General features: G+C 46.3%; 5 protein-coding genes across 5 annotated transcripts; 1 reads left to right on the top strand and 4 right to left on the bottom strand.

Annotated features, from left to right (window-relative positions):
* Positions 1 to 1,054: 1,054 nt before the first annotated feature.
* LRP88_14422 (aromatic alcohol reductase) lies at positions 1,055 to 1,987 on the bottom strand (the record flags this gene model as incomplete). The annotated part of the gene is made up of 1 exon (XM_083250767.1): positions 1,055 to 1,987. One exon carries the CDS (start codon positions 1,985 to 1,987, stop codon positions 1,055 to 1,057), a length of 933 nt encoding a protein of 310 aa, XP_083093399.1.
* Positions 1,988 to 2,636: 649 nt separating this feature from the next.
* On the top strand, positions 2,637 to 4,349 carry LRP88_14421 (uncharacterized protein; the record flags this gene model as incomplete). Its single annotated transcript, XM_083250766.1, has 2 exons — positions 2,637 to 2,867; positions 2,931 to 4,349. 2 exons carry the CDS (start codon positions 2,637 to 2,639, stop codon positions 4,347 to 4,349), a joined length of 1,650 nt encoding a protein of 549 aa, XP_083093398.1.
* Positions 4,350 to 5,497: 1,148 nt separating this feature from the next.
* On the bottom strand, positions 5,498 to 6,147 carry LRP88_14420 (uncharacterized protein; the record flags this gene model as incomplete). Its single annotated transcript, XM_083250765.1, has 2 exons — positions 5,498 to 5,691; positions 5,745 to 6,147. 2 exons carry the CDS (start codon positions 6,145 to 6,147, stop codon positions 5,498 to 5,500), a joined length of 597 nt encoding a protein of 198 aa, XP_083093397.1.
* An 8,469-nt stretch (positions 6,148 to 14,616) lies between these two features.
* Positions 14,617 to 15,511, bottom strand: LRP88_14419 (Ty3/Gypsy family RNase HI domain-containing protein; the record flags this gene model as incomplete). The annotated part of the gene is made up of 2 exons (XM_083250764.1): positions 14,617 to 14,692; positions 14,838 to 15,511. The coding sequence occupies 2 exons, from the start codon at positions 15,509 to 15,511 to the stop codon at positions 14,617 to 14,619; spliced, it is 750 nt and encodes a 249-aa protein (XP_083093396.1).
* Positions 15,512 to 15,728: 217 nt separating this feature from the next.
* Positions 15,729 to 19,653, bottom strand: LRP88_14418 (Integrase catalytic domain-containing protein; the record flags this gene model as incomplete). Its single annotated transcript, XM_083250763.1, has 7 exons — positions 15,729 to 15,966; positions 16,016 to 16,820; positions 17,011 to 17,166; positions 17,228 to 17,388; positions 17,563 to 18,125; positions 18,369 to 19,068; positions 19,238 to 19,653. Coding segments are annotated over 7 exons (3,039 nt in total), but the record flags the coding sequence as incomplete, so codon positions are not given.

Raw genomic sequence — 19,653 nt, 5'->3', positions numbered from 1 at the left:
TTTGGGCATGGTTTCCCATAATTGTTTAGAGTTCTTCTTGTTTATTGTAGTTTTATTAAAAGATTCATCTCATCCGTTCCGTTGGCCACGTCACGAAAGCTGGGGCATTCTCTTCACGGCTATTGATCGTCTTGTGTCATTAAACCTTTTATATACCTCAAACCATGGGCCTCTTTCCACAATGCTCCAGTTTTACTCCATACTATAGGCCTTGGCAGCTGTGGCTGCCCTCCAGCCTCAGCAATTCCGGACCCTTCGGCTTGAGTAGTTCCGCACTCACCTGCTTGCTCAGATTGCAGTTCTCATCTTAATCACTGATAAGAACGTGAAGAGGATTCGTCACTTTAGGTGAAAGAGTCACCTTAATTGCAATGAATAACACCGTTCAGTACTCATTCCAACAAGTCATGGGCCCCGGTATTGAACCCCGCTCATCCTGCCGACAGTTGAGGCAGACGGAACTACCTGGTGTGATTTTAGGATCCCGACAATTTGCTGGAGGCCTATGCCTACCCAGTGAACTTAAAATAGCTGCTTTTCACTAAGCTAGTATATCATCTCGTGGCGGTGTAGGCTTCTTCATACCGTATTCGCACTCACGATGGGCACATTGCTCCCCTGGCGCCCCCTGCTCATTATTGAGTGGATGCGGCAGAACGCAACGAGATTATCATGAACAGAATACAACCCTCCAGCCCCCTTTATATATATTCGGGCTCCTCGCCATGTTAACTACCACTCATGTTGCCTGTGGATCAGAAATATGGTCCAATGGACTTCCAGGTCGCGAAAACATTCGAAAGACATATATTATCATTCTGGCACGATTCTTTCTCCAATTATGTCGCTAATTCGACATCTATCAGCCAAGCATCGATAAAGGAAAGCAGCCTTCCTCCAACACTACCGTACCTCCGGGCCCGTGTTTGGCCAGAGTCCAGCTACGCTCTGGCTATCTCCCTTGGTGCTGTAGAAATATCACTTCTTCTCAACAGTGTCCTGTGAACCCAGTTGTTGACTGCAACGCCAAGAGGACTACTAGAAGACAAACTGTCTACTCTAAATTCTCAATCATCTCGCTATTGCGTTCAAGGTAGTCTGGGACACTGGTCAGGGAAATCTCTCTCTTCACGTTGAAGCTCTCCTCTTTTCCCCAAAAGACACCATGCCCAGTAGCAAATACCACTCTGTACTTTTTCCAGAGATTGCTAGGATCCTTTTCTAGATCATCCTCCAGCTTCGGGATGGTCCACAACTCTCTCGTGAATTTGACGTCGAAATGCTTTTCGACCAAGTCGGCAAGCCTGCTGTATGTGATGGTATCACCGCTCAGGTAGACCATGTGGTCCGAACCCTCCTTCGAAGGGGCATACACCACCTCGGCGACCATCTTACCTATGTCCTCGGGTAGGGTGATTGTGGTTTTGTTCTCCCAACTTCCCAAGGCCCTCACCACTCTCTTCTTGGCATCGACAACGCCGAATGATGGGAGAAACAAGTACGACATGAAGAGTCCGGTCGAAACCACGGTCCAATCAATATCATGCTGCTCCCGCAACAGCTTCCGAACGAGCTTGTTGTCGTCGAACATTCCGCCGTAGCTGGTTTCCGGGATTTGATCGAAATCAAGCCCGAACTGCCATGGGAAAAACCGCGGCACCTTGGCCTGAAGCGCTGCCTGAGTCACCTTGACCTGTGTGTCTTTGGGCATGCCATACCCAGCGCACTGTATGACGATGTCAAATGGCTGGAGGATGGCGACGAGGTCAGAGACGCTTGCTGCGATGAAGTCGCCGCTCTGAATCTTGACTCCCAGGGATTGAATTTCGTCGATGTTCTGTTTCTTGGCTGGAGTTGGGGAGGCAAGGGTCTCAGGTCGTAACAACACCGTGATCTGGGCTGCTTGTGGGCGCTTGGGGGAGAGAGCCAGTGCCCGAAGGACAGCGGTGCCGAGCTCTCCAGCTCCCACGACCAAGATAGACGACATGGAGTATATTTGTTGATAAACTGGAAAGAATACTCTTTGGGGCCTGCTGGGCGACACACTGATTGAGGAGCTAGGTGAATGATGAGCAGATTGATTTGTTTTGCCACGGGAAATTGCCTATTAAGTAGCCTGTTGGCTGATGGCCTCTTTTGGATACGTCATTGAAAGTAAGATGAAGAAAGTAGACTGTTGTAAACGTTGGCTGCACATCACGAAGATGGATTTGTCATGGAGATATGAGAGAAACCAGCGTGTCGTTTGATCATCATTTGCAATCATTCGCAATTTGTTTGTAACAAAGTCAAGGCTAAAACCCTCTGGCTCGTAAAACCACACAGCTATTCTACAAATTAGACTTGGACCCTGTGTGGTGATCGCCGTGGAGCGCCGTGGAGATTTCGGACGCCGTGGACGTTTCGGTCGGATGGCGGGATATGGGCCAACAAACTTGTGGGATAGCGTCGTTCTGACTGAACCATCCACATGAGAGAAACTAATGAGCGATCAGTGAGATTTCTATAAAACTTGGCGTGGAGTAAACTCAATGGCATAATTCCAAAAGCAGTTTCAGTACTGTATTACCCTCAAAGGCTTTCTTGACATATCCTTCTTTGGCCTTTTTGACAAGCCAGTTCCCGGCGTATTTGCAATGAAGATCCCGTCTTTAGCCCTACAATGGGCGACGACCCTGTCGTTGCTGGGAGCGGTTGCGGCTGATCCAAGAGTGAAACTTGGATACGCGACTTATGAAGGGACGTCACTCAACAACGGGGTGAACCAATTCCTGGGTATGCGTTACGCCGCACCTCCTCTCGGCGATAATCGATTCAGGCGTGCAAAGGAGCCCATCCGAGAGAAGCATGTCATTCAAGCCAAAGAGGTTCGATCCAGTCCGCAAAGTTTCTTGTCTTTGTTCCAATATGCTGACGATTCCCTATAACAGCACGGTCCCGTTTGCTATGGTGTCCAAGGACTTGCATTCGGCTCTGTCCCCGTTCCTCTGTCCGAGGATTGCCTCTTTATCGATGTCTACGCTCCTTCTGATGCGACCGACTCTGAACTTGGCGGTCTTCCGGTAATGCTGTGGCTGCAGGGCGGCGCTTTCGTGCAACTTTTCAACCCCAACTATAACGGAACCGGTCTCATCGAAGCCAGCGGCGGACGTGTAATCGTCGCTACGTTCAACTATCGTACTGGTCCCTTCGGCTTTCTTGCCAGCAAAGAGCTCCAAGATGAGGGCAACCTGAACATTGGACTCCAAGACCAGCGGGCGGCTATTGGTTGGGTTCAGAAGCACATTTCCAAGTTCGGTGGCGACCCAGAGAGAATCACGCTCTTCGGCACTTCTGTCGGCGGTGGAAGTGTCCTACTGCAGACCTTGGCGTACGGCGGCAATCCCCCTAAGGACGAGGACGTCAACTGGCGCGCAGGTATTGCGGCGGCCACTTATGTGCCCCCCTTTCGTCGTGTCCAAGACGTTGAGTTTCAGTATCATCAACTGCTGAATGCCACCGGTTGCGACAGCCTCGCCTGCCTACGCAGCCTCAACTCTAGCGATGTGCAAGCTGCGAATCTCGGACGCACTGCCCCTGGACAAGCTAATCTGCCACTTTTCCCGTACGGTCCGGTGATTGATGGCAAGCTGTTTACCGACACTCCATATGCGATGCTTAAAGCTGGCAACTTCTCCAAGCACCGGCCGCTCATCGTTGGCTCGTCTCATAGCGAGGGAACACTCTTTGCTCCACAAGCAAACACAACCAAAGATATTGCTTCTTTCCTCAAAACCCAGTATCCAGACTTGACCAACGCCGAGCTGAACAAGGCGGAGGATCTTTACTCGTGTGTACCAGAGACCTACCCGGGTGTCAACGTTTCCGTGTCACCACTGCACTATCGTGCTGCTGAGATGTACGGGGATGCTGGGTACACTTGTCCTGCGCTCAATTTCGCTTCAGGACTGAGCGCTGCGGGCGTCGACATCTTCCTATTTCGCGACAACATCGTCGACGCCGCAGAAGAGGCTGCCGGCTACATCGTCCCCCATACCTGGGAGACCCAGGCAGTTTGGGGACCTGAGTACGCGACATCGTACGTCGCTCTTCCTGGCGCCACTAGCTACAATGCAGGCGGCGCCAACAGACGTATTGTTGGCCAGGTGCAGAAGTACTGGACTGATTTCGCTCTGGCAAAGGGTTCTCTCGATTCGATCCGAGGTGATGGCCATCCCAAGTGGAAGAAGTATGGAAAGGGTCGGAGGTTGAGGCTGCAGACTAATGCAACTGCTATGGAGCCTGTGGAAGCGTACGAGCATGCGAGATGTAACTTTTGGGAGGATATTTCTCCTAGCATGCATATGTAATTTTGGATCGCTCGTATATAGTTTAGGCCATGCCTTTCTTCCTCCTTTCTCCACTGGTTAAAATATGAATATACTTGGTCGTCTTGTCTAAAAGCTTAGTATATCACTTAGACTGAGTCGGAGTTATCCGCGCAAGCCCATGCCTTGGGGCCTCCATCCTTCTGATAAGAGTCAACGATGGTAACAACCGAGCCATAGGTGCCGGCCACCATGAGGAGCGTTCCTGATATAACCGAAATTCCACTCCAAACAACCACCAAGACCCATCCAACATTCCGCTTGAGCTTCTCCACGCTCCAGTTATCATAGAACCATATGCAGCTCACTAGCTGGAATGACATCAACGTGCCTAGAAGCTTCCTCAATCTCACTAATCATTGTCCCAGTGTTTTCAGGTCTATCAATTGGGTCTTGCGCCTATCTGGCCGCCTCCAATACGTTTCATTCACGTTGCTTACTCACCGGAAGCTTGTCTTCTCCTAACGACAGTCCACCCCCGTTGCAAAAATCATCGGGGTTGCCATTTCTAGATTGATCTAGCCATAGTTATTTATCGTTTTCTTATTTTTCAGAACATATACCCCTAACTTTAGCCAGCGGGCCCCATTCCCCTTCAGTCAAGTTCATGCCAGAAAAAACTCTAGTTTCTTCGGAGAGTGTCTTATGCATATCCTAAGCACCATAAAGGGAGTATCTTATGCTTCATAGCCATGTTATAAGGTTATCAGTCACACGAATCAGCACTTTCTTTGGCCTAGAAGATAGCCACGCCGTTCGGTGGGCTAGCAACGCCTCCCGGAACCTAGCTCACGGTTAGTAAGGCCCCGTCAAGGATGTCCATAACACCAACCTTAAGTGGGATGCTCGAGAAGAAGAATGACCACCTTTTTCGCCGCAGACACTCCTCGCTTAGCTTCTCTAGGTCAAACAACTCCCCGATAGGCATACCCCAGCCCGCAAGCAGCCACTCGTGGAGCTAGAAGTCAGTATTCTGGCATGGCCAGGTCTCAAAGCTAGGTTGATCGCCAGCCACCGCCGCAAAGTCTTGCTCCCAGATCCACCACATGGTGTCCTCGGATGACTCGATACCCGCTGCCGGTAAAGCGGCCTGCTCTGCCAATCCAAACCTCTCCTCGTTTGCGAGACATTCATAAGCCTGTCCGCACAAGTAAGCTATCACCACGGCGGAACTCCACGCCCTGAGCAGCTGCAACCTCCTTCAGGGTAGAGACAGGAATAGAAACAGACTCGAAAGGCCTTAGTGTGATGCCTTGGACTTCTGCCCAGGTAGCATAGTCCAAAAGAACACCGTGACCAACAATGCCACTCGCTTCGACCCATGCTGAGCCTGTTAGTCTATCAAGGATCATTGAGATGATGAGGCTTTTCCTTTACCGTGTATACTATTCACTGCAGATGTCTCGATCTCGTGCTGGGTCTTTCCGTTGTAGAAGAGTTTCTCCTTCTGGTACCCGTAGTGGGGCGGATCGTCCCACTGCGAGCTGCTTTGAGTGTTGAGGACGAGGACGTCATCGTTCACGGGCCGAGGCGCCTTACTTTTGATGTCGTGTTGAAACGCCAGTCGGCCAAAGCAAGGAGTTGAAATTGCGTTCAAAGGCCAATCTGTCGATACGCGGACGCCATCTCGGACCTCGCGGGAAGCTGCGTCGGCGATGTTCCCTAGGGTGAGCTTGTTAAGCGTTCCGTACTCGTCATTGTCACCGTAGAGCCCCCAGGCATTGCCGCGTGGTCCAGTCTTTTGGATCGGCAATGAGGCGAAGCTTGGCTTGTTTGCCATTCCTGCGGATAATGGTAACGCAACCAGGGATGCTCGAAACTGAGAAGGTTAAGGGGCATAAAGATATGGTTCGCTCTGTGTATTTATTATCCCCGCTTTGAAAGCAAAGGCCCTAATGATAAACGGGGTTTAAAATTGTCAAATGTGACAGCCTGCAACATGCCTTGAAGGGTGTCATGTGATGACACTAGGCTCAATTGGGAAGTCGCAGAAATGCGCCTTCCCCTTTGCGAGGCTTCGCCGAGAAATACATAGAGAATAATAAGATAATACATCATTACATTTAACAATTAATAGTCAGAATACTAGCCACTTGCGCAATCAATTCATCAATTATCGAAGGAAGATGCTCTCTACCGAATCCTCAGCGAAGCTTAGCCTACGCACCGCCGCAGACTGGACCCTCTGGGATAACTAGTTTAAGTCTAAAGCCAAGCGCGCCTAACTCTGGGATTACATCGACCTAGAAACATCAGGAAGCAATCGTTAAACCCTCGCCGAAGCTACGGTGGCTCTAATGAAGCCCTAGATCAATCAATTCAGCAAGAGAACCTCTACCGGCAACCGGTCGGCGAGCGTAAGCGCTGCGAGCGTCGCAGAGCTCCACGTCGACGATATCGCGATTTAGACCGCGTTGACCGCGGAATATAGCGCTAAACAGAAGGATCACGAGCTCCTTATAAAGAAGATCGATAACCTATAAGAATAGATGCGTAAGACTATGAGCTTAGAGCACCTTTGCTGATATTACACCGCGGAGAAAGATATTAATAAGTAGTATGCCTCGTTAAAGCTATATTTAGGCATTAACTTACTTAACCATAAGATATAAGCCTACTAAGAATACGCTAATACCCTTATAATCCCTCACCGAGAGAGACTATTAATAAAGAAAGAAGTAGAAGATTAGCTAAATAAATAGGATTAAGCATATAATAAGCTCCTTAAAGCAGGGTTTAAGGACCTAAAAGAGGTAAGCCTATAGTTCACTAACTTCATATAGGCCCTTAGCCGAAGCTGTTATAAGACCTAGATCTATTCCTACCACTTATTATACCTAACGGAGATAAGGAAGAATACCCTTATACTATTAGAGGTATTATAAGATATGCGATTCTTCCTAAATAGCATCGCAAATAATTACCTAATAGCTCGCGGAAAGGCCGCGAAGGGAGCATTTAGTCCTACCGTCGCCGAAGGCTCGCCGACTAATATAACTAAGAGCATTAAAGATGCGAATAATAACTAGGAAAGAAATAACCTCCGTGGAAGAGAAAGGCGCAGAAGAGGCCATCAAGGAGCGCTAAGAAGACGGAATCTACATAGCTCATTAGTCCATAAGGGCACGCCAAGAGACAGCCGAAGTAGTAGTCGCCCTATTAAATGCAAATAGAGCAAAGGAAAAGAGAAAAAGGGCAAATACAAGGCTTATTATAGCTCTTACCCCTTATTAGGCTACTTCTATATTATTAAGAATAGAAGACTATATTAGTAGAACCCTGATGAGATAGTCTAGAAAAGCATTAATCAGCGACTTATCACTAATAACTCACTTGTAAAACAAGTTAGAAAGGTAAAGAGATTAAGTATATTAAAGTAACTAACCGGCAGATACTAAGGAAAGGCTTAAGTTACCTTTTATTCCTCATAATAATTAATATATGCCCTAAAGAACTTAGCTATCCTTAACTTAGGAGCTATAGTATATATCTTTAATAATCTCTTACGCTTTACTTAGCTAACTATTGCCGCGCTGGGGGACTTCTTATAGGCAGGAATGATCCCTATAGCTATTAATAGTTATGGATTTATTGATATTACTGTGAAGGGAGCTAATAGCTCGCCGAAGAAGCTATAACTATACGACGTGGTATATTGCGAGAAATTCATAAATAACTTAGTCTCCTTTATGAGGCTAAGGAAGCGCGGCTTATAGTGGGATATAAGCCCCGGGAATAACTACTTAAGAAGATTAGATTATAGCTTCTTATATTACCTTAAAGAGATATATAACTAATAGGTCCTTAAGCACTAATAGCTCGCTAAAGACGTAGCGATAACTATAACTATAGAGCTATTAAAAAATAACCTAGCGCCTATTCCTCTATAGAGGAATAGGTATATTATATATATAAAGAGACGACTAATCTAAGGAGATGCAAAGCGATAGCATTAATGCCTTAGCTACCTAGGCCCTAATATTATTCTATAGCTACTAAATACTACGCGAGGCGCCCACTTAACCTTCGCCGAGCGTATCCCGATGCATAAGTATAGCTCGTGTGTCTAAGGTAAGATAAAGAAATAAGTATAAAAAGTACTAAGAGACTCTCTCGCGTTAGCCTCGCTAGGTAATTAATTAGCTATTAACTTTTATAACTTTAAATAAGGCTATATAGGGTTCTCCTCCGCGATAATAATTATATGCTAGGTAATAAGCTATACTTAGGACTTCTACCTTATAGAGTAAATATCTAATATATTATTACTAATATTAGATAACTTCCTTGCGATGCTATTAACCTAATATAAGATTAAGGCAAAGAGGATTAAGACTAATAATAAGCTATTAAGGCACTTAGATATTACTTAATTATTAAGTACTTATAGGATTATTATTAAGCCTTTAGCCTTAAATACTTAAGCCTATATTACGGGCGAACCCGTGAGGAAGGTTGTTTCCCCCTGGAAAAACCAAGACCGGAGAAATCCTTCTCCGTAGCCCCGCTGCGAGCCCTGCATAAAACCCGCAGCGAGGCCACAGCTAGTTCTTTTCCTTTTCTCTCCCTTCCTTAGTCTTAGATATTCAATCAACCAGTTCACCTTAGCTGCATAAGCTCCGGTCCGACCCTAGCAGCCTAGAATAGGGATATAAAGTATATAATAAGAGTTATTAAGATTAAAGCTTAATATATAAGAATTAGAGCTAACTTTTTAGAAGCCCTATAGCCTAAAATAATAACTTATATAATATACCTTTATAATTAAATATTTATTGCCTTTAAGGGGTAGAAGTTATTATATAAGTTATTTTATTTATGCTTTTATCTTAGTAAGTATTCCTTTTTTACTTAGCTTAATCTCTTATACTTATAATCTTATAGATATAAGGCATATACTATAATAAGTAATATATAACTAGGCTATTAATAAAAGAGAAAGCTTATATTAAGGGCTTAGCTAGGGTTCTTTATTAGTTATATATTAAGTAACTTATATAAGATCTAAAATCTATTAAGAAATAAAGTATTTATAATATAAGATATTATTTTTAATAAGTATTAATACTTTAATAAAAGCCTATTAAAGATTACTAAAGAAATTAAAGAAATAAACCTATATAATATAACGTACTTAATAAGCATGCGGATCAGACAAGCATGCGGATCAAAAATCCCTCATCCTATAACATTTCTATTTAATCAATTAATTCTCAACCACCCAATATACCACAGTTAAATAGAGAGGCTAATATCCTTCTTGCGCTCCAGGCCTATTAAAATGACCTAAAATTAAGTCTCCGACGCGCCGCAAAGGTCTATGAAATCTCTTATACTACTCTCTATCGCCGATAGCATGGCATATCTGCGCGTTGCGATTGGATCCCTAAATCACGCAAACTATCTGATCTAGAGGAATAGATCATTATCTAATTTATTCTCGACCTAGATTCACGAGGATTTCCCCCGCGACTGCGTAGTATTAAAGAAATAGCCAACTAATTGCTCGCCGACCGCAACGCGCTACCCGTCGGTAAGCGCTGGGCTAGAAACTTCATTAAGCGATACCCAGAGCTTAAGACGCGTTTTTTTCGTAAATATAACTATCAGAGGGCCAAATGCGAAGATCTAACTATTATTCGCAATTGGTTTAGGCTCGTTGAGAACATAATCGCGAAATACGGCATCTAATTAGAAGATATCTATAACTTTGATGAGACTAGCTTTATGATAGGCCTGATTCAGAGCGGGATGGTCGTCACAGGCGCAGAAAGGCGTGGAAGACCGAAATTAGTGCAGCCTGGAGACCGGGAATGGGTTACAGTCATTCAGGCGATCAATGCGGAAGGCCGGGCTATCCAGCCGTTCATCGTGGTTACGGGCCAATATCACCTCGCCAATTGGTACCAAGAAAGCAACCTCCCGGGCGATTGGGCTATTGCGACGTCTCAAAATGGCTGGACCGATAACGAGATAGGTCTCGAGTGGCTAAAGCACTTCAATCAGCACATAACCAACTAATCAACTAGTCCCTATCGTCTTCTGATCCTCGATGGCCATAAAAGTCACCACTCAGCCGACTTTGAGATATATTACGAGGAGAATAATATTATCACGCTCTATATGCCGCCTCATTCATCTCATCTACTCCAGCCCCTTAACGTCGGTTGCTTTGGGCTACTTAAGAAGGCTTATGGTCGAGAAATAGAGCATCTAATTAGATGCTCTATAACCCACATTTCAAAGACCGAATTCTTCCCGGCCTTCTACGCCGCATTTTAAGCCACTATGACGAAGAAAAATATTAAGGCAGCCTTCAAAGGGGCTAGGCTTATTCCTTTTGACCTAGAAAGTATAGTCTCGAAGCTTAATATGCAGCTATAGACTCCAACGCCTGCCGAGGAGGAGGCTAGCCCCTCTAACCCTTAGGTCTCAAAGACCCCAAAGACCATCCTTAAGGCCCAATCTCAGTCTAAATACCTTAAAAGAAGAATCAGAAGGTATAAAAGTAGCTCTCCTAAATTAATTCTAAAAGCATTAAAGTCTCTTTCTAAGGGAATAAAGGCGGTTATATATAAGATAGCATTAATAAGGGCTAAGATCTAAGACCTTTGATAGGCAAATAAGGCATTAAGCTAGCGGCGGAGGGCAAAAAGGACCTACCTATAGAAAAGAGGGAAAATAACTCTAGATAAAGGAAGGTAAGTAATTAATTAGATAGATATTAATGCGCAGGTAATAGCTAAATCGTCGAGAAGTAGTGGTCAAGGAAGGTCAGCGCGACCGGGGGTTTGGCGCTATAGTATATATAATAAGCCCGGTTATAATATAAAAATATATTAGGTAGTAATTAAAATATCTAGGGAAGAATATAATAAATAGTTTTAATTAATTAAATAGTTTATTATGTTTTTATTGCGATTTATATCTTAGAGGTTAAGATTTTTAATCTATATATTTATCTAATCCGCATACTTATTAAGTATATTATAATAATAAATTAATTAATTAATTAAAATAAGTAAGAATATAAGAGTTATATAAGATATTAATAAAAAAAAATAATATAAAAAAGTATATTAATACCTCTATAAATATATAATAAACCTTAAGTAATACCTCTTATATAAAAATAAGATTTAAACCTATGCTAACTCCGCCGCAGTCTCTACTAGTAGCTTTTTTAATAGCTATTAGCATAAAGGGTAATAATAAAGATAAAGGCAGACCCTCTAGGGAAGAATTACTAATAAAGCAAACTATATATTAAATATTATAGAAAGCTACTTTTCTAATAGGTATAAAACTATATAAGAGACTTAAGGATAACCTATAAAGAGCATATTAGCCTAATCACCTAGTAATAGCCATATAGGGTAAGCACCTTAGAAACTTTAATAGGAGTATATTAGCCTATAAGGGCGATATACCGCCGCTTTAATAATAAAGGCACGCTAGTAAAAAAAAAAGCTAAGAAGAGATAAGACTCTAAGTAAGGGCACTAAGCGCCTCGGCATAAGAAGAGCCCGAGAGAGCAGCTATATGCGCCCCTGAGACCTCGCCGAGAGTAGCTAAAAGGAAGAAAGCTAGCCTAATTAGCACTTACTAGAGGAACCTCTATCCTCTCCTATCTAATAGTTAGCTAGCATAATACCCTTATAGGGATAAGTTTAAAGAAGTAGAAAAGAGTTATCTATAGGGCTATAAGGTGGCCGGCTCCTAGGAGAAGGTCCCCTAAGCACTCACCGCAAGGCATTAAATCCTTAGATGCCATTAGGTATATACCTATAAACTTAATAAGCATAGAAGGTTAACTAAGTTTAAGGCATAATTAGTTATTTATAGCGACTAATAGGCGAGGGATTACTAAGAGACCTATATAGCAACGCTCGCAAGAATATTATTTAAGATACTTATAGCTACAGCGGCATACTTTAACCTTAAGCTACTCTAATATAACGCTATAAATACATTTATGCACACTAAGATCGACGAAGTTATCTATATATAGATGCCGCTAGGTTACCGAGAGCATGGCTAATGTGACGATCGTGTGTTTCCCAAGGGATAAACCGGTCGTGCAGGGTTTATGTTGGCAGAGAGTGCTGGGCGTAGTCTGAGCAATAGGTTGTAAGTCACGTCTGGTAATATGCTCAATGGTATTGAGTGTAACCAAGTTGTATTGATAGCTGAGGTAGCTAGTACATAAGAAAGTACAATGAGCGTGTTCTATATACTTGGGATCAATCCTTGGACCGACGTTCTCTGGGTTCGGTCCATTGGTAGGGCCGACGTTTTCAACGTTCGGTCCTGGGACCCATGGGAGCGACGTTCGGTTTCCTCGGTCCTGCTTAGTCAGAGTGTTTTCTGCCATGCTTCCCCGCCTGGCCCATGTCATGGCCGTGACACGAGGTTCCCTCCCCGTTGGTCTTGTCCTCAAGACCAGTTTCAGCGGCCAAGTGTTGTCGGTGGGTAACTCTGACTTGTAAAAATTTCCTTTGCTGACGTGATGTCAGGCCGGGTTTCCAAGCGTACTTCTTTGCGAAAGCTTTCCGAAGCGCAGGGTCTTTCTGCTTATATTGAGGCTTTTGGTTCCGAAATCATGCCTTGTACTCGTTGTTTCCGCCAGGGTCTGTCCTGTAAGGTGGTTTCCGATCGTTCCAACCGTTGCTCCAATTGTGTTGATGCGAAGGTTGTGTGCGATGGGGCCGGCGTGGCTTCCTTCCGTGAGTGGGTGTCAGTGCTTTTTCACGGCGGTTTGGCTGATTTCTTGTAGTTGCGAAAAATATCCGGGAGCGCAAACGCCTGGAAGGTGAGGAGGCTGAAGCAGAGGCTGCTTTGGAGGAGGCGATGGCTAAGCTTGCCCGCATTCGGAAGCAGAAGAGGTTGCTCAAAGCGCGTGGTGACGAGGCTTTTGAGCGCGGCTTACGTGCCTTGGAGGAATCGGGCGAGCTCCGTGAGGAGTCGTCCGCTGTTGTGGAGGCGCATTCTTTTGGGGCCATTGACTTGATTGATTGGAACGCTGTTGGTCTTGACGAGCCTGTGCTTGGCGTTGTTGGTGGAAGTCCTTCAGAAGGCGTTGTGCACCAGTGAGGTGTTCTGGGGGTTCCCATGTGTTTTCTGAGTCGGGGTAGTCCTTCCATTTGATGAAATACATTGTTTTGCCATTGATTTTGTTCATGTCGAGGATGGCTTCTACGATGTATTCTTCTGGTCCGTCGATTTCTGTGTCTGGTTCTTTATTTGTTTTCACCTGGATGGTGTCTTGTGCTGGCTCGAGTAATGAAATGTGAAAGATTGGATGGAGCTTGACCTTGGGTGGTAAGTCCAGTTCGTAGTTATGTTTCGAAATTTTCTGCTTAATCTTGTATGGTCCGATGTATTTGTAGTCGAGTTTTTGTTTTGTCGTTTTGTTTCGATGTTTTTGTTGCGAGGTAGACCATGTCTCCCTCCGAGAGGATCGGTCCCTCGATTCTTTTCTTATTGGCGTATGCCGTCATTTTGTTTCTGACGAATTCGAGTTCTGTTTTCATTTCTTCATGTAGGTTTCGTAATTGGTCGCTGGTGAGGATCGCCTTGGGGTTGATGATGGCGTCTCGGGATTGTCGGTAAATGTCTGGTGTGAACCCGAAATTGGCGTATGCTGGTGTGACCTTGGTGCTTTCGTTGGTTGCTGTGTTGTAGGCTAGCTGGGCAGCTGGTAGCTTTTCAACCCAGTTGTTTTGCTCGTAGTTGATATAGCATCGGAGGTATTGTTCCAGTGTTTGATTCATGCGTTCCGTTTGTCCGTCTGTCTCCTTGTGGTATGCAGTGGAGAGTTTGTGATTGATTCCCAAGTATCCTGTGAGGCTCTGCCAGAATTTTGATGCAAATGGTGGTCCTCGATCTGTGATGATCTCGAGTGGTAGTCCATGTGTTTTGGCAATGTGGAAATAGAAGAGATAGGCGAATTCTTCGGCCGTTGTTGCTTCTCTATAAGGTATGAAATAGGAGAATTTCGTGAGTCTGTCCACGATGACGAGAATGCTATCGTAGAAGTTTCCAGTGGCTGGTTCTTCTGATAGGGGTAGTTTGGTGATGAAATCCATAGTGATTGAGTCCCATGGTTGTTGTGCAACTGGGAGTGGTTGTAGTTTTCCGTATGGTTTGTGGCGTCGTGCCTTGGTTTTCGCGCAGAGGTCGCATTGGTTGGCGATGGTTGAAACAATTTTCTTCATATTAGGAAAAGTAAACGTCGTTTTGACTCGTTCTAGGGTTTTATTGATTCCTTGGTGTCCGTGTAGCAGGTGTTTGTGTATTTCGCGTACGAGGTCGTGTTGTAGTTCCTGTGGTACTTGTTGTTTGTCTGTTTTCTCATTGTCTGGGAGGTGTTGGTTGTATTCTAGGATTCTCGTGAGTAGTGGATTGCCCTGTTCCACTGTGTAGGTTGTTGCAATGATTCGTTGTGTGAGGTGTCCTTCCTGCGTGAACTGCAAGAGTTGTTCCTTTGTCTTGGTTCTTCCCGTGTCTAGGTCGGGGCGTCGGCTGATGGCATCGGCTCTGCCGTTCTCCGTTCCTTTGACGTGGATGATGACGTAGTCGAATTCTGAGAGGTATTCGGCGTACCGGAGTTGGCGTCCGCTGAGTTCTTGTGTTTTCGCGAAGTGGGTGATGTTCTTGTGGTCCGTATATACCTTGATCTGGTGTTGGCTTCCTAGGAGATAGTGCCTGAATTCTTTGAAGGCGTTGACGATTGCGAGGAATTCTTTGTCGTAGATGGGGTAGTTTAGTTCCGCTCCATGTAGCTTGTGGGAGTAGAATGCGATTGGGTGTAGGAGTCCTTTGTCGTCTCGTTGTCCAATCTGTGCGCCTAGGGCGAAGTCCGAGGCGTCGGTTTCGAGTTCGATTGGTTGAGATGGGTCGAACATCTTGAGCACTGGTTCGCTCAGGATGAGTTCCTTGATTTTGTCGAAGGCGTCCTTGGCTTTGTTCCCAAATACGAAGGTCTTGTCCTTCTTCGTAAGTTCCGTCAATGGTGCAGCTATCCGTCCGAAGGCTTTGAGGAACTTGCGGTAGTAATTGGCGAATCCAAGGAAGGCTTGTACTTCCTTGACGTTCGTTGGTTCTTCCCATTCCTTGACCGCTGAGACCTTCTTGGGGTCCATTCGTATCTCGTTGTGAGAGATGATGTGTCCGAGGAATTCCACTTCCGGGGCGTGGAATTTGCTTTCTCAGGTTCCACTAACAACTTGGCGTCTTGTAGTGTTTGCAGTACCTTGTGGACGTGTTCCGTGTGTTCTTCCTCCGTTTTGGAGAAGATGAGGATGTCATCCAGGTAACATACAACGAATATGTCCAGATGTTCTCGTAGCACGTTGTTGATCATTCGTTGGAATGCAGCAGGTGCATTGGTGAGTCAAAGGGCATAACGAGGTACTCGAATAGTCCGTACTTAGTACGAAAAGCGGTTTTCCATTCGTGTCCTTCTTTGATCCGAATAAGGTTGTAGGCTCCTTTGAGGTCGAGTGCTGTGAAATACTTCATGCCAAAAAGCCGATCCTTCAATTCGCTGATGAGAGGTAGCGGTGTGCGATCCTTGACCGTAATGGCGTTGAGCATCCTGGAAGTCGACACAAAGCCGGAGCTTTCCGTTTTTCTTCGGAACGAACATGACGGGGTATCCGACAGATGACTTGCTTTCCCTGATATATCCTTTCCGTATCATGTCTTCGATGTATTCCTTCAACACTGGTAGTTGTGCTTCGTTGAGTGGGTAGAGTTTGCTGAAGCCGGGTTGCTTCCCATCGATGAACTCAATTTCTAGGTCGTAGTGTGTATGCTCAGGTAGGCCTGTTTCGAGTTCTTCCGCGAAGAGTTTCTTGTAGATGCGATACTGCCATGGAATGTTCTTGAGTCGCTCTTCTTCTTCCGGGTTATCCTGTGGTTTCTTTTGTGGAGCTAGGTCCTTTTCGAGTTCATGAAACTGTTGCATGACTCGTGCGATCATCCTTTGTCGCTGTCGTTTTCGTCCTTTTTGATGTTTGTGTCTTGTCCCTGTGGGTGGAGAGGTGTCTCGTGTTGGCCTCTGCCTGGCTTCTCCGGTTCCTTCGGTAGAAGTTTGAGATCTCGTGTCGTATTCTGAGTCGTCATTTGCTGTGGAAGGTGTCTCATCGTTGAAAGAGAGCACTTGGCCAGTCTTCCAGTCAAAATGTGGGTTGAATCGTTGTAACCATGGGTACCCGAGTACAAGATCATGTTGCTTGTTCGGTACAACGTCGAATGAAATGCCCTGGTTCTTTCCTTCAACGAAAACTTTGAGGTGATCAATCTCGCTGTCGATGATACCGTTGTTGTAGTCGAAAGGGGTTCCTTCTGGGTTGACAACCGAGTAAGGCGTCTGTTTGTACCTCCATGGTAGCCTGAGCCTATTCGCCGTTGTCGGGTCGAAGTAGTTCTGCTCAGCTCCGCTGTCCACTAAAGCGTTCAACCATTCTCCTCTGACTCGTACTTTCAGTTCTAGGCATCGTCGCCTGTGTACTCCGGTGGTGGAGTAGAGGGCCTTCTGGGGTAATGTATTCCCTTGTTCATCCACCCGTCGCCCTGTGTCGGATGGGGTGTCTAGTTTTTGACATTGCCAGAGCGTAGTTTGTGTGATCAAATTCACACTCGCTGTTTGCGCAGGCGTCGTAGTCGTGCGTGTCGTCCTTTTTGTGCAGCCAGTCCTGGTACTGCCGTTCTTGTTCGGCTCCGGGGTCTTCTTCGTTTTCCTGGCTGATCGTCTTTTGCCAGTCCTCGATCTTGTGGTGATCCGTTTCTTCTCCTGAGTGGCGTGGTAGAGTTTTGAAGAATATCGCGCGTTCGCGACGCCGATGGATTCATACCAGTGTACCACTTTGTACCCTTCCGTTTCGTACCATAGGTAGGGTTTATGGTTTGGTTGATGTGGTAGTGGGACGGGGAAGCAATCTTGCTCTTGCTTCTCCTCTCGGTGGGTTTCGCACCAATGGTGTTGGCACGACATCCAAGAGATGCTAGCATGCTCCTGGTGTGTCGGGTATGTCCCTACGTCGTCTCGTGGATTGAAAGGTGCTTCCGGATGTCGAGGGTTTCGGCCAATTCCCGATGGTAGGCTCGAATGCAAATTTCTTGCTCATCTGACGTTTCCACATGTTCTCGTGCGGTCTGGATGTACCTTTCCCTTAGGCTGTTCCAGTACCTGTTATTGTTTTCGTCGTACAGTTGGGGGTAGTCTTCCTCCTCCCATAGTTCTTTGTCGCTTTTCCGGGGCTTCCTAGAGCGCTCCTGGCGTAGTTCTCTCTGTAGTTGTCGAGCCTTGTGCTCGAGCTGTTCGATTGATGTTGCTACTGCTTGTCTTGGCAATCCAATCATTGCGTGGCAGTCTGCTGTGTTGGTCTGTTTTTGTCGTTCGCAGATTTCATCGTATTCCCGTGATGCCTCAATCTGGTGTCGAGGGCATAGGGTATGGTTGCACCGTGTGGGGTCATCTTGTCGGCAGTCCCTTCGGTGGACTGTGGCGGGCACCAAAAGTTGTTCCTTCTCTTCGTATCCCACAATCCATTTCTTGTGGTCAAATCCTTCTGCGGCGGCTTCTTGGAAGTCGGCTTGTTCGTTCGATGGTTGTTGTGCTGAAGGGGTGTCGTGGGTTCTTCGATTTTGGGTTCGGCGCGTCTGGTCACGGCGATGGTACGTTGTGACATCAAGTTGCCTGGTTGCTGTCTTCCTTGTTGGGCTCTGGGAGTGGTTTCCATCCCACGTGTTCTGTAATGTGCGAGCGGTTGTTCTTTTGAGGTTTGACTGGTTCGTGGAGTCGTTCCTTCGTAATGTTGTTGATCATATAGTTGCCTTCCGCCTGTTTTTCTGAGAGGTATACTTGGCTGTGTGGCATGTCCAGCTCATCTGGTTGGATGCCGGTTTTGTCGTATCCTTGTCGAGCCATTCCGAGTGTTCTAACGGTGCGGATGGCCGTCTGGGGAGTTCGGTATCTGCCCAGGTGGATCTTACCTGTTTCTTACCTTCTGGGAGGGGTTGTCGTGGCCTTGGTTGATAGCGTCCCTCCTCCGTATCCCGCTGCTTCTTTCGGCATTCATTTGCCTTGTGTCCCTTCTTGTGGCAGTAGTAACATTCAATGTCCTTGCTGTCCTTCTGGGCTGCTCCAAGTTCCATAGGTCCTGCGTGGGTCCCGTAGGAGGTGTTGCCCCTGGTCTGTTCTCGCCTTCGAGATTGGTTGGCGTTGTTCTTATTGCCCCAAATTCGTCCTTTGTTGGATTTTTCCATGCGTCGTTCAAACTGTCGGTTGTCGATCTTGATAGTCATGTCGATGTAGTCCTGGAGATTGTCGGGTTTTTCCGTTTTGCAGAGTTCGTCCTTCACCTCATCCTTGAGTCCTTCGTAAGCAATCTGAAGGGCACTTGTTCCCCAATTGAGAAATGAGGTGATTTGTGTGAACTCGGCTGCGTAGGTCGAGGCGGCCTTTGTCTGTCGCAGGTTCTTGAGTTTCTGCGTGGCCTGTTGTTCTTCATCGATGGTTCCGAAGTTGCGTCTGATCGCTTCTTCAAAGTTTTCGTATTCGGCGAAAAGGAGTTGTGTTTCCTCGGTGGGTTCATTCCCGAGAAAGTCGCGCAGCTTGGGTTCAAACCAAGTGAGTGCGTTACCCGTGAGGCATCTGCTGGCGTGTAGGACCTTGCTTTCGGCACTGGCCATCCTGGTGGGAAAGTACCGTTGGTATGCTCTGAGGGACGTAAGAAACGTCCTGACGTGGGTGGCCTGTCCGTTGAATGGTTCTGGGTCCTGGGTTTGATGATCTCGCCGATGTCTTTGTGGGTAGTACCAGCGGCGGTGTGCTCGAACGTCAGGTTGCCGAGATCGTGAACCTGCTGTTGTGCCAGGTCATTTTGCTGGGCTTGGGCGTGGTGAGTCGGTCGATCCGGTTCTGTTGTTCGTTGATTGTTTGCTGGTATTGCTGCTGTTGCTGTTCCATGGCTTGGCGGAAGCGTTCCTGCATGTCGTTCATGGATGCCTCCATGCTGGCCAATCGTTCCTGAGTGATCCTGGCGTTGTTGCGTGCGCCGTCCAGGAGGTTGTTATGCTGGATGCTCAGGTGGTTGTACTTATTTCTGAGTTTGCGGACTTCATCTTCGTGTGAGGCCGGGACGATGTGTTCTTCGCCATCGTCATCAGTGTCCATCGGGATGTTAGGTTCCTCTGGTTTTGGTCGCGGGCTGTCCCTGTTGGGGGGGTGACAGGCAGCTTGCTGCGAGGGGTTGAAGGAGAATCCAGTGTTGGGTGC

This window comes from Fusarium phalaenopsidis, assembly GCF_050370095.1.
Source record: "Fusarium phalaenopsidis strain FUZ10S chromosome Unknown contig_32362, whole genome shotgun sequence".
Lineage (NCBI taxonomy): Eukaryota > Fungi > Ascomycota > Sordariomycetes > Hypocreales > Nectriaceae > Fusarium > Fusarium phalaenopsidis.
The sequence above is the reverse complement of the archived record's forward strand: the minus strand, read 5'-3'. Positions and strand labels throughout refer to the sequence as shown.